Below are 17,362 nucleotides of genomic sequence, written 5' to 3'. Positions count from 1 at the left end.
GTTAAGAGAAAAGGAAAGAGAGAGACACGTCCCTCCTCCAACAATAGGCATCAGAGCAAGGTACAGTGAATCCTCCCCGACAGTGAAGAAGGAATCAAGCTCAGCTGGATCCAAGCCTGGGGCAGGACAAGCCTCTATCTCACACACATGCCTGGCCTGACAGGCGTTGTGTCATCTCATGCCAAGACACAGCAGCAAGCCAGATTTTCAGTTTATGTTTAATTTAGCTCTTGCTCTGCACACTGATGTTTGAGCCTGGTGATCTACCTGACCCATCAAAACCTGCAAGAGCAGAGCTTTCTTTCATTGCTTTATCCAGAGTTTGAAGTGGAGATGGTGAATTCTAAATTTAGAGCGGCTTCAGCAGCACGCTGTGTCTACCCGTGCCTGCACTCTGCTTTCTGAAAAGATGATGACCAAACCAAATCCAGATTTCCTTTTAATCTGGCCTATTTTAAATCAAACTGCAAAGAAAGATACTAAAGCTGCTACTGTGAAACGTGCTGCTCCATGAATTAGTAATTGTGTTTGTCTTCTACATTGGGGATTTTTTGCCTGTGTTGCTGTTTTCTTACTGCCACTCAATGTGAGGAGCTTTTATTTGAATGAGACTATTTCAAAGCACTTTTACACTCATGTAGAGTCAGGGACTTATTTACTTTCTGACAGTTATTTACTTCCTGTAAATATTTCACAGCCACAGGACCTCCCAGATGAAAGCAGAGCTTGCTCTGTGCTCCTGTTCAGGAGTCTAATTAAAAACAGAATAAAATGGGAGGGATGGAGCTAAGTGCTAACTGGAATGGATGTATCTAGAGGGAATTCAGCAAGGGAGCCTTTTCTTGGCACAATTATTGAAGCATAAAAGCAGAGGTAAAGTGCCCAACACAAAACTGAAAGCCCTGAGATTGATGAGAGGAGAGGAGAGGAGAGGAGAGGAGAGGAGAGGAGAGGAGAGGAGAGACACCACTGCTCCTGTACAGACTCTGCTGCCACCACTGAAAAGTTGATCCTCATTGCTATTTGACATCACTGAGCCCAGACACCTCCTTTGGCCTAAATCCCATCCCACAGCACAGAACTGAAGTCAGCAGCAGCATCTCCATGTGCCTGTCATCCCACCAGCCCAGAGCCACCCCCATGGGGACAAGGGCTTCTGGGAAGCCCACCTGGGAAGCTCAGGGCATATCCTCTCCCGGGAGAGGTCACTGATGGCCAAACACACCTGAGTATCTCTGGAGCTTGTGGGACTTTTACCAGTGCTGGTACTTTCTCCAGGACGTTAATCATTACAACAGAACGACCAGCACTGCAAGGGACTCCATGGCTATGCTGCCCTTATATTTGCATAATTCCCCACAATCAGAGCTGCAGGAAAAAAAAACCCAGGGACTCCAAAGTAATCAAATAAAGAATAAGAAAAAAATAAAGAACAAGCATTATTTCCCCTGTTTTGTTTTGTTTTTTCAGAGATAGCTTGTTTGCTCTTGGTTAAGGGAAGATTACTTACCACAGCTCTCTAGAGGGCAAGGGCAAATTGCTTCAGGTTTTGAGTGAGGATTTTTCACTTAAAAGAGTGCATTTGGAGACAAGGGAGATTATGAACAATCCTTTAACAAGATCCTCAAGCCATCAGGCCGTTTAACATTATTGATCAGTGCAGCCGGAGCACATTTTTAAAGAAATCTATCAGATTAAAATGGAAATAGATTTCTTGTTCTGACTTCTCACAAGCTTCATTTCACTTTGCAGCAGAGAGCTCCTCTGAAAGAGGGGCAGCCCCCAGGTCAGAGGCGGTGACCCTGCCAGGAACATGCTGCCCTGCAGCCCTGCCAGCTCCCTCTGCCTTGGGCACGAGCACAGACTCAGCAATCACTTGTGTGGGATGCTTCTGTTCCAACAAAAAAAGGGTTATTTCAACAAAAAAACCCCAAACCACATCAAACCAGAAGAGACATCTCCTAACAGCTCATTGCTACAGCAAGCCTATTTAATGGGAAGGAACATCACTTGGGTGTTATTTTAAATACCCTTCTTTTGGGAACATAGAGCACCAAGTCAAAATACACCCAGATCTGATCAATGTCACCCACCTAAACTACAAAGCTTTCATCTCCAAAGGGCCCACGGTGGGGATCACAATTCTCAGGATTTGTTTGCAAAATAAATAAAAAGAAGCACTTTGCTTTCAAATTAGTGCCCCAGAAATTGACAGCAATAGTAGTAAGCAATAGAAATTATTTGTATTAATAGCCATGTTTACGCTAATGATGTTGGCATTCTCTGTGAAGATTAATTGGCAATAATGTTGCAAAAACTATTACAAGTGAAATATGCACCATAAACGTAAAATAATTTGACTTACCTATGTTCTAAAGTAAAATATTTACAGTAATGAGATTCTAATTATCCTTTGTTATGGCAGACCATTCTCCACACTCCTTTTTATTGATAGGAGATGTATTGTTTCAGCATTTTAGCTCAATTTATTTTCTCACATTTGCATTTCCTTATGCACAGAAAATGAGAGGCGATCATTACCTTCTTCACTTTGCATTCAATTTACATCAACAGCGCATTACCTCATCCTAACTCATTTATCAACCACAGAAATTTGATAACAAAAGCTACTGTCAGTGATGAATAAAGATCATTTCAAATGGAGCAAGAAGAAACAAGATGAATTATAGGTTTCAGGACCTTTTGTTTGCTCAAGAAAAGGAAGAAAAAGGATTTTTTCCACCTAGACAAGACGGAGCTCACGAGGCTGCTACTCATATCCAGCATCTCTTCTTCAGCTGCAGCTGATGGGTCTGTGTTGCACACAGAGGTAACCCCAAATACCCATGAACCATAAATGTCTGAGCCCTTTGCCTCACAAAAGAACGTTCTTAATCTTCTGGACTGAGTGCACAGAACTTATGGTTCATAAGCTCGAGGAAAACCTTTAACAACTACCCAAGGGCGACGGCAGCCCCAGAGTAATTACTGGTGCTCCAGCCCGGGAGACACCGGCACATCCAGCAGGGCACAGACCCAGGCTCCTGGGACAGCGTTTGCCAGCTTGTGAGCCCCCCCCGGTGCCACAGAACACACCGTGGGCTTCCCTGGCACTGATGGTAGCAGAACATCCACCTGGCTTTGCTGGGAACTGGAACATCTGGGACCTTAAATTAAAGGGTTACCCAGAGTCAGTAAACAAGCACTTGCACTTTGGAACTATTGACTGAGCTCCGCCACCCGAACAAGCTGTCAGCAAGAGGTCTGGGCAGTGGGAAGAAGATGGCAAATATCTCCCTCCTACTCTCCATTTGTCTTCTGGGAGCTTGTTTTGGTGATGAAAACACAGGTGAGTTCATTTAAAACTGAGCAAATCCTTCACTTTTGGGTACAGGGTGTCACAGACACCGGCGAAGGGACAGTTTGTCACTTGGTAGTGGGACAGCTTGTGCAGTCTTGTAAGAGACAACAGCTCAGAGGCATTGCTGCATTTTATAGCTCCTCTTTAAAGCTCTGGTTCTTTTCCGGGGGAATGAAATAATAGCTTTTATGCTGATTTTATACAGCATGTGTCACAGGGATTAATTTTAAGAATGGATTTTTTTTCTTAGATTTTTTGCAACTTTAAGCTGTCAGGGCTGGATTCAGCCATTTTAGAAGGCACACACAGAAGGGGAAAAGGGGAGAGCGCTGCTGGTGGGTGACAGTCACACCTCTTCATGTGCCATCACTTTGTCCTGGAGAACAAACAAGTGCTCACATCCATAAAACACTCATTGGATTTGCCACTGCAGGATTGTTTAAAGCCAAACCCAGCGTGATTTTAACAAAGACTGTAGGATGCAGCCAAAGCTGTAGACAAGACAGAGCAGTTGATGGATGTGGGCAATCACACATAGTAATGCAGGCTGTTGCTTGATTTATCTGTAGCAGCAACAGCTCCAGCAGAGGCTGCTTCACATCCAGTGTGAGTTCTTGTTTGCTGCAAGGCTGCCCCTTCTTCTTTCATTAAAACATTGCTGGAAACAAGTTTTTAAAAGGCTCTTTCTAAAATATTTGCTTAGCAATGAAGAGTGAGCAGAACCTCATGCTGTTGCCACCACCCACCCAGGTGCACCCCCCATAAAATACAGCGGACAAGACAGGTGTGTCCTGCCAGACCTGTCTCACTCTCTCAGATCCTGGTTCAGAGGCTGGTAAATGGTGTGTGAGTGTATTCTCAGTGTGTGGATGGTTTTCAGCCTGGTGAGTGCCACTCCTGTCACCCCACAGGGCCTGCAGCCTTCAGTCCAAATCAAGTTTTGCTTGTAAAGCAGCGTGTGGGATCAGTAAGCAATGGAGCCTAGAGGGACCTGACAGGAGGTAAAGCTGCATTCATTAAAATGAATTCTCTCCATTAAATGGGTTAATTGCAGCAGGTGCCCAGCACTCCCACCAGGAAGAGCTGCAGGAGCGTGTCTCGCTGCCTCGCTGCACGCAGGGCCCTGTGCAGCTGCCCCCGCACCGCCTTCCTGGGCATTCAGCACGTGGAGAGGGCACAAAACCAGGGGGGCTGCTCTGTCATTCCCACCTGAACCTCTTCTGCCCAGCTTGGGGTAAAGCCAGAGGCTGCAGCCCATGCCATGAGGAGAAGGGGGCAGGTCAGGGTGGGTGACCTGGGCTTGTTCATGTCCCACACGTAAAGCACAACCCTGCAGGGGATGTGGTGTCTGGAACAAGCCTGGCTTCATCAGAAGTGCTTTACTCATCAATGTCTACTGCCAAACTAAGGTCAGGATTTTAACACACTTCATTTCAACCAAAACCGTGCTAGCATGAGGAAGGCAGAGGGCAAGCTTGCTGCACAGGGATTAGAAGCCCTGCCAAAGCTGTTAGTTCCCTTGCAGAGACACCTGTCAGTGAAGGGGCTCCTTGCACTGTAAGTGGCCTGGGTCAATCAGACCAACCTGCCTGGGGCTCAGGAGAGCTCCACTGAACTCATCTGCAGGCTCAGCAGGGCTGGGCTCTGCTCCGCATCGGGAGCAGGACTGGGCCACGAGAAGGGACGGGTGGCTGGTGCGTGTCCCTCGGTCTCCTGTCTCCCTGCCTGGCCAAGCTCATGGTGTCCCCAGCCCTCAGTGGGGCCAACACGTGCCCGACCCCGTCCTGCACAGAGCCCCCAGATGAGGGTCCGTGTCCCGGGCGGCCACCACGGCTCCGAGAGCTGCTCCACCGTGCCATCTGGTGACAAAAAGGGACATGCTGAGCGCGCTGCGGGACGCTGGAGAGCGAGGAGAGGCTGCGGCAGCAAAGCAGGGACAGCCCCGGGTGAATGATGTGTTCCACGGGCAGGGTTCTCCGAGAGCTGGGTCAGGAGCAAACCCTGCCGGGGGCTGCCACAGGACTGCCGCTGCCGCTGGCCCTGCCGCTGGCCCTGCCGCTGGCCCTGCCGCTGGCCCTTGCTGCTGGCCCTGCTGCTGGCCCTTGCTGCTGGCCCTGCTGCTGGCCCTGCCGGGAGAACACCCGTGGGAGCACCATCAGGGGACTGCCCCTCACCAGGCAGCCACCACGGCAAGGCTGGTGGCCGCAGTGGCTGTGGCCATCCCTCCCGGCCTGCGGGCCCTGCAGTGCCAGCAGCTCTCGCCGGAGGCCGTGCCCGGGAGCGGGGCCGCTGTTGGAGGTGGATGCAAACACCCCGCTGCCAGGACGTGGCCCAGGGGCTGAGGAAGGCTCGTGTCACCCCTCCTGGCAGCAGGAGATGCTGGGACACAGCGGCGTGGGCAAGGATGAGGGGCAGGGAGGGGAGTAAATGGCCCCTAGCTTCCAAGGGCCACAGCTGCTGCGGAGGCAAATGGCCTTTCACAGCCAGCACGGGCACACGCAGTTAGAGCAGGACAATTTCTGTGTCCAAACAAGACCTCACCAAGCAGCAGCATGAAAAAGCCTATTATTTTCCCCTCTCAAACAGCTTGTTCCAGTCTGTGCATCTGTGATGGGAGATTCTCACACCATCTGCTTTAGGGTATTTTAAGCATCAAACTTCAGCACTCCCAATCACCCTCTTGCCATCAGTCCTTTCTGCTTATTGACTGTTTTGACATTTGGCTCTCCAGATTTGATCCTCTGGATTGCACTGAAGTTGGGCAATAAAGAAACCCCAGGTCCACAATAACCCTCCTGAAATGTCCCTGGCCATGGGGCAACAGGGGTTGCACACCTGGAAAGGGCTCTCTGGGAGAGCAGAGCCCATCCCAGCTGCAGCACCCACGGCACAGGCGTCTCCCCAGCCCCTGTTTCTGCCCCAATTGCAGTGTTCATCGAGAACAAAGAGGCAAGCTCGGTTCTGCAGAGGCAAAGGAGAGCCAACTCAAACAGGCTGGAAGAGGTTATTCCTGGGAACCTCGAGAGGGAGTGCATAGAAGAAAAGTGCAGCTATGAAGAAGCCCGAGAAGTGTTTGAAAACGAAGAGAGGACGGTGAGTATTGCTGCTGCAAAATGGCAGCACCTTGTTCCCTCCAGCCCACACCTCTACGGGCCCTTCAGGTGCGCACAGAGGGGGCAGAGGAGGAAACAGCAAGGAGAAAACTTAAAGGGCCAAGGGCAGCATCTGGCATGGTTGATTCTCATTTGTGCTCCATCACCTGGGCTGGGGAACTGCTTTAGAAGCTTTATCAGTCACTACTGGGATTATGGAGGTGGTGATTTCCCTGCAAGTCCTTTCCTTCATCTTTGGAGCCATCCCAGTACTACTGCCATCAGACAGTACCCAGAAATTAGAAATCAAAGAAAACTTTTTTTTTTTCCCTTTGCAGATGCAGTTTTGGCAAACATACATTGGTAAGAGCTGCTTTCTTCATGTTCTAATGTCTAATATTCCTCTCTCAGTGCATAAAGAGCTGATGTTACTGTAACAAATGTACTTCAGCATCCAGAAACTGTGTTATGACAGAGTCAGTCAGAGCCTTGCACTCCAAATCCTGCAGCCACCCAGCCTGGGCCTGTCCCATTGGTATAGAAATGGCAAGCCAACAAAAAAAAAAGATGTCTTAGCGCTTTATTTGTTCAAGCAGGGGTTTTTTGAATGAATTTCAATAACCTCATGGAACAAAACCAGTTCAGGCAAACTACTGGATCTCACTGAGCCCAGGTCACGCTCTGGGCCTTCAGCTTCAGCTGTGTTACAGAGTAAAATACCACAGGAGTAATTAACACCCCTTCAGCAAACAGCAAATGCTCTGTTCTCAAGCAGAGATCTCCAGATAAGGCACAGCCTTGCAAAAGCACAGTGTGAATCCCTAGAAATGCCATATTAAAGTGGAGACTCAACATGATCATAGCGAACAGCTGTTTGCAATTCACACCATTGCTCCCAAACCCTTAACTTCACTGTTTTCTTTCCACATCTACTTCTTCCTTTCAGTCTCCATCCCCAACGACTCCTTGGTCCCTTAACAAAAAGATTTCAATGCCCACTACAACATCTGTAACTAATTTTAAGGACATTTCAATAAATGAACTCTTTCGTAGATTGGCAAAGTGCCCAGAACATCTCACTAGAAAGCCTTAAATAATTCAGATTACTCAGTCCAGACTATAAAATAAAAGCATTACATTTGCATTGTAGGACTGTCCTCTGAAAAAACAACTGATGAAACTCAGCACTGCATTTGTTTCCCTGCCACTGTAACAAATTAGCTCATCAAAAATAAGGAATGCCATATATTCCTCTGTCATCCGAAGTGCCTGGTTTACTGTTCAGTGTGCAAGCTATTCCCAACAAGTGCAGCCCACAGGAGCTCACCCCTCGCACAGCACCCAAACCCAACTGCCCTCACCAGGCAGCAGCAACAGCTGCAGCCCTCACCTTATGTGCAAACCTCGGCACCATGACTCAGGTGAGCCCAAACCATTTTGTTCCCGTTTGCATTCCAGCCCATCTCTGAAAACCCCATTAACTGCCACACTTACTGGCAGACACAAACACAGCAAGACCTTCCCCTGTCTCCATTCCCTGGCTCAAGTATTTCAAAGGGCATCCCCTGTCATTTAACATCACTGGTTTACCCTTCCAAAGTGTTAGATCACCAGTTTTGCACTAGTGAGTATTTTCATTAAAGCCTCAGGTCCTCAGCTGGAGGCAGCTGTGCAAATAAAAGCCCTGGCACATAAAGGAAAAATTTAGACCAGGTAATAGCAGTACAGGACTGAGAAAGAAAGAGCAATGATGAAGACTGTCAATCCTAACATGCAGAGAGGTCTCCAAACCACAGTGGACAGACCCAAACTTTCACAGAGCAGCCTTAGTGCTAAAACAATCCAGGTTAGGACACTTACAGCACTCTTGAAGTAGCAAACCTTCTAAACTTGTCTAATTTGGCCAAGACTTGAGGTCCTGTTGAGATGTTGCATGAGGGTGACTGAAGAGGGGTTCTGCTGAAATGAGCAGAATTAGCCCACAGGGGACACATCTGGGACTGCAGTAACTGCTGCTGCTGCTGTCGCCCCAGCGCTGACATTGTCTGGTGCGCACTTGGCTGCCAGGATCTGACTGATTCTCCGTTATAAAGAAGGAGGCTGTGCTGTCTCTTGTTCAGCTTGCACAGAGCAAGGCTCCAGCACATGGTGGGCACCAGCCGTGGAGGACGCTCGTGTTTGTTAACTCTCCTGTCTTCTCTCCAAGATGGAGATCAGTGCAACCCCAATCCCTGCAAAAACGGAGCCGTGTGCAAGGACCAGATAAATTCCTACGTGTGCTGGTGCCCAGCTGGGTATGAAGGCAAGAACTGTGAGATAGGTATGTACCAGGGGCTCCTCCAGTGGCTGTGCTGCTCTGCTTGAAACCCCATGGGATCAAATGGGGTCAGAGTCTCACCCTGTCGGGGGCTGTTTCATTTTGCTTTGCTGTGAGGCACTGCAGGAAAGTGTAAATTCAGCCTGTTGGCACTGGGGATTGCAGAGGGATACTGCAGTGGATATCTCTGGTCCTTCCCAGCCCCCAGTGCAGCCCCAGTTCCACCTCTGCCAAGCACCTGCTCTTATGGAGGGTTCAGTGGAGACTCAGGCTCAAGGTCTTTTGTTCAGCTGTGGCTGCCAGGGCAAATGTTGACACAGAGCCCTTCCTTTATGTCCCCAGCACAAGCCTTTCCAGGACTGCTCGCTCAGGGACAACCTGCTCACCTGCTGAGAGCAGCAGTTTCCCACAGACCCCCATGGAGCCCCCATTCTCCCACTCCCCTTTCCCTTTCTCATGCCAGGCTGGGCAGCAGGTGCTGGGCAGGGCAGGATTATCCCAGCTTCCTCTCAATGGCACTCTGCTTAATTAATAATTATAAGTATCAGCAGAAACCTTGATTCTGAAGGCAAATAAAAGGCAAATATTTTCCTGATGGGTTTAGGAGTTTATGAAAACCATACAGCTGATAATTTAAGCAAGAGGGATATTCAGCTCTTATAATATAATCAGGGGCTGTGCAACTCGCATAATGTGCTAGACTCACTGCACTAATAAAAGATTCTCTTTCTAGTTGTATTTCTGCTCTGGCAAGAGAGGAGCGTACGTTAAAAAGAGCATTTCAAAGTTGCATCAAATTTAAATAGTCTCATTGCAAATTTCTTGGGGAAGTGAGACAGGAGCAAAAATAGAGCTGGAAGTGAGGCATGAAGAAGAGCTCTGTAAAAATAGTAAATGATGGCATTAAAATGGCTACAGGAAGGGAGGTGTCCTTGAGGAAGTAGGAGTGGAGTTAATCTGCTGTGAAGTTATTTGAAAACTCACTGAGAATTGCAAGGGCCTCTGCAGATTTGTGGTTTCCCACCTCCAAGGTGTTCCCACCACAGAGGAGTGAGAGGTGGGGTGGGAAAGGACAGGTGCAAGTCACGGACATCTCTCTCTGCCTCAGGCTGGGACTTGTTTCATCACACATCCTGCTGAAATGGGTCTTCCAAGCCAGGCTATGACGATTGATTCGTACGTCAGGAAGAACAGAAGGCTTGTCCTAAAGTTTTAATTCAGAGCCCAGCAATAATCGCAGTGCGAAGCCCTGCCTGGGTGCAGGGTTTGCTCCAACCTGGTGTGTGGTGTTCTCCCCCGCTGCCATAAGCACGGCATGGGGAAAGCAGCCCAGCAGTGGGGAAATCACGTGGCTTGTGACCAAATATTTGCAGGAGTCCTTCAGGGTCAGGCTGCCAAATTTCAGACAGCATGCCATTGTTGGAGACAGGAGGCTGTGCCAGGGCTCTGTGGGGCTCTATGAACTCCCCAACCTGCCTGCTCGAAGAAGTGCCTGCTGCTCCCTCACTGTGAGCAGGGATGGGATTGTCCTTCTTCCCCGTCTCCTTGCAAACAATCATCTGTTTTCCATAGTCTGGATCCAACACAGGGGGTTACTGAGCCCAAAACCCCAAGTCTCAACAAATCTCTGACCACTTGTGTTTCAAAAGAGCTCTCACAACTTCATTTTAATTTTTTCAGACTTCACTTGTGCTATTAAAAATGGAGGCTGCAAGCACTTTTGCAGTCATGACCCCCCGCAGAAGGTTGTGTGTTCCTGTGCCGCTGGCTATAAACTTCACGAAGATGGAAAGTCCTGCGAACCTACAGGTTAACTTTCAAACTGTTTTTAAGAGATTTGGGTTAAAGTGTTCAAGGTCTTGTTCTGGATTTAGAGACATGAATTTCATAGACATGCAATATCCTGTTGGAAACCTTGTTGCATGTTTTCCTGCTTAGCAAATGTAGAGCCCGACCCTGCACTTTCCCGAGGGCAGCTGCGGGGTCTGGCTGGAAGGATTCAATGTAAACATCCCTTTTTTAGCCTAGGTGGGTGGAGAGGGAGGGTAGTTGTCCAGGAATTTGTTCAAGGGCAAATGCTTGTTTCAGATAGCTGCTCACACAGGCTCCTCTCCTACCTGCAGCCATCTTACAGTTCTAAATATGGATCAGGAGTTTTCCGAAGGCAGAAAGTTGATATTCAGCCTCACCAGCACCCAGCCAGAGCTCCCGTGTTCTTCCAGTGGGAGCTACTAGTTAGTTACTGATTCTACACTGAGGATGCTCTGAACTTTTCAGAACAAAAGATTTTGCTTACTGTGAATCCTTCTGATGGTTCATTTCACAGCTGGCCATCACCCAGTGTCTTATAATTACCTGAGTTGGGTGGGTACAAGTGAAGCTTTGTGGTGGTGCTGTCCTCCCAGCACTGTATCTGCAGAGACCCTCAGTGAGAACAGACTCTGGCTTAGCTGTTATACTGAGTGGGGCGGAAGGAAAATGCATTGCTTGAGGCTGCAGCTTCACAAAGGGCTAAGGAATAGCTGGTTCTTGTTATATTCCCCAGCTTTACCCTGCTCCTAGACCATTACACTGACACGTGCAGACCCAACCCACCACAACACAGCAAATTAATTGGGCATGAACATCTCAGAAGCACATCTGGCAGAGAAGACACTGAGCAGATAAATATTTTGTCATCTGAAGTCAGTTTAACATTTGATGCTATCACATTTCTAACACCTGAGTGCAGCGGGTTTGCACACCCAAGCTTGCATGCAGGTACCTGCACAGGTGAGCTCTGACAGCTACAGCAAGGTTGACCTTGACCTCCTGAACGTGCTGGCTGTCAGCAGTCAGTGTAGGAAGTATCCTAGGCTAGGAATCCTGTTAAAAGAGATCCTCAAGAGCTCAGGCCTGTGTTGCCCAACGTGCCGTATCACTTCCACTGGACCAGAAAGGTTTTCAGTTAGCAAGAAGATCATCTTTCAGGTTGGGTGATTGCCCTTCCTGCAAAAGCACAGCTTTTGTTGGCTCTGAAAACTTCCTTTCATAGGCTAACCTTGCAGGCACCACTTTCCATCACTCAACACTCATCTAAGTCCTGTTCCTAAAGTGAACTGTTTAAAAATAAAGGATGAAGTCTCAGTAGGCCACACTCACATCTGATTTTACACTAATATTTGTTTGCTCAGTGCTTCTGAAAGCTTTTCAGATGAAAGACAATGCCTGGTGCTATTTACTATTTTGACTGCCACTACCAGCAGGAATTCGGCACACACTGCGTGGGAGAGGAATGGGAAGAGCTCGTCTGAAACGAGCCTACAGATGAGATCTTCATTAACAGAGAAAATATACAACTCTAGGAAGAGTTTATTAATGTGTTCCTCACCTTGGTGCCAAGCAGGATTATCTGTACAATTGGCAGACATCATTTCCTGCCCTCTCCCAGCTGGCTCACTATTGTTCTGGAGTCATTGCTGTAGAAATGCCGGCCAAGCGCCCGGCTGCCCAGCCCAGGATTCCCAGGTATGCAGCACAGCATCCGGCCGAGAGCAGGCACAGCTGTCCCGGCCCGTCAGGCACGCACGCTCAACACAAGCCTCTTTCACTTTTAAAGCTGTTCAGGTGTCGTTTCCAAAGCCCAGAAACAACCTATGCTTTTGCTACTTTTACAAATCACCCTCACTGTGGCTCCAAGGCACAGGCCCGTGTGCACAGGGTACACGTGGTCAGCCCACAGCCCTGTGCTGGTCCCAGACGGTGCTGAGGTGGGGCAGCATTTGCCTCCTGCCCTGCTCCTTTGGTCACTGTCACTCGGTGTGACACAGCCAGTCACAGCTGTGGCTCTTTCTCTCCCAGTGCCCTATCCCTGCGGGAGGATCACGGCTCCTGAGGCCAAGAGGAAGCTCACCCGCTCCATGAACACCTTCGAGCACTGGAACATCACTGGCGACGACCCTGATGATGCCCATGACGAGGTGCTCGACAACACCACGGAAACCAGCACTGCTGCCACCACGAGGATCACCCCCGTGCTCAGGACGGGCACACGGGTTGTCGGCGGGTCAGAGAGCATGAAAGGAGAGGTGCCCTGGCAGGTACCAGCTGGTTCTGCAAATCTGTAACCCCAGCAGTCGTGTTCTGAGTACAGGATCATCTTACTTTTAAATACCCAAAGCCTGTCCCTGAGGTTAGATTGGCTTCCTGAGAAGCCTAACAGGAGCACAGCTTCTTTCTGTACACAGTTTAATGCCACAGCAACAAAACTCACCTGGATGGGGCTCTCCCCTGGCAAAAAAAGCCAGGAGTCAGTCACAGCAGCTTTACCTGGTGAGACACAAAGGGTTGAGCTACAGCACCAGATTGCCCAGCAGTCCATGAACGTACCAAAAGTAAGCTGAAGGCTGAGGGAAGGGAGTTTTTCAAGGAGCAATACAACTCATTTTTTGGCTCCATAAGTTTCAGCAGATCATAGAATCATCCAACAGTTTGGGTTGGAGGGGACCTTAAAGATCATCTAGTTCCAACCCCCTGCTGTGACCAGGGCCACCTTCCACTGGTCCAGGTTTACACAGAGCCCTGGGTGTGCTCTCCCTGTTCCCACAGGTTTTGCTGGTGAACAGCCATGGCTTGGGCTTCTGCGGCGGGTCCATCATCAATGAGAAGTGGGTGGTGACGGCGGCGCACTGCCTGAAGCCAGGGTACACCCACAACCTCAGTGCCGTGGCAGGTGAGCACCCTGGGCAGGAGGGGAGGGGCACGGGGCAGGGCTGGCACCGGCTGGACAGTGCATGGCGCAGCGCACTGTGGCCGCGGTACGGGCAGCAGCAGGATGCACGCTGCTCTAGGGCCTGACACAGGCTGCTGGAGGTTAAAACATTTCATCAGTCTGGTCCCTACAGGTGCCACCACCTCTGGTAGGAGCAGTGAGCTGGGTCTGCCTTGGTCCCAAAGCCACAGAGCTGCTGGACCGCAGTGTAAACACAGCTCAGCCTGGCCACGGGCAGGCTCACCTGAGCCAGAGGCTCATCTAGGCAGCTTTAAAGCCCAGTGGAGTTCAGTTAAAATGCTGCCTCATGGGCTGGTGTGATGGATTTTTATCTCTGCTGGCCACTCAGGCCTCACTAGGGAGTTCTGCTCTTCTTGGAGCTCACACTGTTTTCCCACCACTCTCAGAATGGATTTGTGTTGCTGGTTCAAGAGGGGCAGCAGTAGCCTGAATCTCCTTGCAAGGAGAAGATGATTACTTTTGCTCCTACGTTTTTGCCAGTAAATAGAATTTATGTGTTAAGGCAGAGAAACTGGGCTGGCATGTGGGAAAGTGTGCTTGTGCAGCGGGGTCTTGGAGAGTCAGACGGGGTTCTGTGGAGGGGCTGCACAACACATGATGCTGCTACTCCAAAAATCACATTTGTATCTGCTTCAGAAAGGGTTTTTCTGTCTGACTAGTGGTACCCAGCTGTGCCAGACCCCCTGCTCAGCATCCTGCTGATAATTCAGCATGGGCCTGGTGGTGACACCTTCCACTGCTGTGGCAGAATCAGCTTCCCCAACCCATTTGCGTCTCCCCAGTATGAATCTCACATAGGTTACACCGATAGGAACAGGAGGGGAGCAGTGATGTGGTCAGTAATTGCCTCCAGCTGCACTGAGAGGAGGCATGGGAGATTGATGCTTTTTCTTTAAGCACTATGTTATGTATTGGTGACAGAAATGACATTTTACCTAAGTCTTGACACACTAAGTTTATACCTGCACAAATGAGCTCATCAAAACAGCTCCAGCTGCATCCTGTTAATAAGGCTGAGCTCCTGAGTGGGCCTGGCTGGCTCTTGGAGGCTGAGTGCCTTGGGGCTGGGCACTACTGCCTGGTGCTGGCAGGAGGAGGCCCACAGCTTGCACACAGTATTTTTTGCTGCTTCCCAGCAGTTTTGCTGGAAAGCCCAGCACAAAGCCCAGCCTTGGACCCACTGATGTGCGAAAGTACAAAATACTAAGTGCAAAAACAGCCTCTCCAGAAAAGCACATTTCCACCTGATGAGAAGTTTTGTGTTTGCTGCATCTGCAGGCAGACTGCCTCTCCTTTCAGGCTCTCTCCTGCACATCACACACTCCCTGCATTTAGTACACATTATCAGCTGAGTCCCTTCACACTCCTTTCACACTGCTCTGCGGCACCACTGGGTTTCCAGGGCAGGATTTTGGCCAGACAGCAAGTCAGGAAAGCAAAACATGATTTTGCAGGGCTCCAGTACTATTGAATTTGTGTCTGCACCATGTTCCCTGCATGGGCAACATCTGAGTCCTTCACATCCATTCACGTTAAATGTTTGGCTTTGTATATAACATCCTAAGAGGCAAAATACATCTGTAGCAGGGTGTGGAAGAAGCATTCCCCTCCCCTACGCTTCTTTGCTTCTCCACTTTCATCCCTGAATCACATTTTCAGTAGCAAGCAGTAACAGCAGTAGCAAGCACCTCTAACGTAAGAAAAGCCACCTGAAAGTCTCCCCCACGTTTGTCTTGCGTTTACACTGTAGAAACAGCCCGGGAGGGAGTTAACATTCCCGCTCTGCCCAACCAAAGCCCTCGCCGAGCCCGCAGGACCCGCTCACCTGTGGCCGGCTCCGCAGGCACGGCGGGGCCCGGGCGCCGCAGGAGCTGCTCAGAGGCGATGCTGCGTCCTGGAGAGCGCGGCGGAGCGAGCAGGAGCCCCGCAGCAGGGGCTGAACGCACCCGGGGCTGCGGGAAAGCGGCCGGGAAAAGCCATCCTGCTCCCCAGCCTTCAGCACAGGCGGCGGGCGGGCGGCCCCAGGTGCTGCCCCTCCACCGAGCCGAGAGCACGGAGCATTCTCCCTTCCCTCTGCCTGTTACACAAGCGGGGGGAGGCAGCAGGCTGCCGGCAGCTCAGCCACAGCCACCTGCGGCTGCCGGCAGCGACCGCGAGCAGCTGCGGCACGGGCTCGGGGGCACCTGTGAGCATCAGGGATGGCGCTGGTACCCTGCTGCGCCCCATCCTGCCCCGTGGCTCCGTGGTTTTAGAAAGCGGAGGTAAGCTTTCTTTTCACTAATAAATTATTTATTCTAAACCAAGATTTTTCATCAGCGAGTTTTGCCCCCGTAGCTGCAAGGGCAACATCCCCTTACATCTCTGTGAGGGTGCTAAATCCCCAAAACAGCCACATTGCTGCTAACTCTGGCAAAAGCGTCTGCATCTTTGGCGCTTGATAGGATGATGTGTGCCCAGTGTCAAACCTGGGTTGTGCCGGGGACCTGAGACGTGAGGGAACCTGCAGCTTCCTGTGACAAGGAGCCAGCAGCCTGGCCAGGAACAGTCTCAGAGCAGTGTGAGACTTTGCAGCCACTGGGCTGGGCTGGAATCGCATCAGGATGGCACCACCAGGGCATGGTCAGTGGTCCTGTTGTGGAGGGACCCAGCCCGAGTCACATCTGTCTCTGCAGGTGAACACAATGTGGAGAGCGATGACCACACAGAGCAGTGGCGTAAGGTGGTGAGACTGCTTCCCCACCCCACGTACAACGCTGCCGTCAACGAGTACCACAACGACATTGCCCTCCTGGAGCTGGACCAGCCCCTCACCTTCAACAGCTACGTCACCCCCATCTGCCTGGGCAGCCGCGAGTTCACCAACGCTCTGCTGAAACAAGGCATCGGCACGGTCAGTGGCTGGGGCAAACAGCTCTTCCGCGGCCGCACGGCCACCACCCTGCAGGTCCTCAGGGTGCCCTTTGTTGACCGGCCCACCTGCCTCAAGAGCACCTCCACCACCATCCTGCACAACATGTTCTGTGCAGGCTTCCCGTCCGGGGGCAGGGACACCTGCGAGGGGGACAGCGGGGGTCCCTACACCACGGAGATCGAGGGCACCTGGTTCCTCACGGGCATCACCAGCTGGGGAGAGGAATGTGCCCTGCCAGGCAAATACGGCATCTACACCAGGGTCTCGAAGTACGTGAACTGGATAAAGCAAACCACGAGGCTCACCTAACCCAGGGGAGCACGATGCCGTGCTGGGGAGGCTGCACGGTGCTGGAGGATGGACTGGGTAGCTGAAGAGGGACCACAGCAAGCTCTGTGGTATTGAGATATCATTGCATTTTAATAAACATTTCTAAATGAAATAACTTTTGCTCTTGGAAGGCAGAAAGTTGAGAGAATGCAATGAAAATGTGGTAATAAGGAAATAAAAAGCCCTTTTAATGACTCATGGCTCCATTTCTGAATGCACTGGCACTACTGCGGTGGTATAAGTCCCCAGATCCTGAATGCAGAGGTTGGTGGATCAGCTGGGGAATGGCTCACACATGTCCCAGGCCAGTGTGCCACCAGCATTGCCCACAGCTGGCACACAGCAGTGTGGGCAGGGGAAGCCCAGCAGGTACTGGTGCCTCAGCAGCATCCCAGTAGCAGGAGCCCGTGAGGGACGTGAACACCCTCAGCAGTGCACCCACAGTGCTCCCAAACAGCTGTTTTCACATGAATCAGGCTGAGGTAGATCATGGGCAGCAGAAAATGCTCCTCCTGCTTTGGGACAGCATAAAACTGACTGTAAAAATCACCTAAAATCTGTATAAAACTCATCTAAAGGT

The 17,362-nt window shown here is 50.5% G+C and overlaps 1 protein-coding gene across 1 annotated transcript; it reads left to right on the top strand.

The window, feature by feature from the left end:
* The first annotated feature begins 3,222 nt into the window (after window positions 1-3,222).
* F9 (coagulation factor IX) lies at window positions 3,223-16,976 on the top strand. Its single transcript, XM_042029327.1, has 8 exons — window positions 3,223-3,349; window positions 6,291-6,454; window positions 6,792-6,816; window positions 8,660-8,773; window positions 10,451-10,579; window positions 12,611-12,849; window positions 13,358-13,481; window positions 16,214-16,976. The coding sequence occupies exons 1-8, from the start codon at window positions 3,283-3,285 to the stop codon at window positions 16,759-16,761; spliced, it is 1,410 nt and encodes a 469-aa protein (XP_041885261.1). The 5' UTR covers window positions 3,223-3,282; the 3' UTR covers window positions 16,762-16,976.
* Window positions 16,977-17,362: the final 386 nt, after the last annotated feature.

This window comes from Corvus kubaryi, unplaced genomic scaffold, assembly GCF_017639235.1.
Source record: "Corvus kubaryi isolate FWS band 111438036 unplaced genomic scaffold, C.kubaryi_AGA036_p1.0 37322, whole genome shotgun sequence".
In the NCBI taxonomy this organism is placed as follows: domain Eukaryota; kingdom Metazoa; phylum Chordata; class Aves; order Passeriformes; family Corvidae; genus Corvus; species Corvus kubaryi.
The sequence above is the reverse complement of the archived record's forward strand: the minus strand, read 5'-3'. Positions and strand labels throughout refer to the sequence as shown.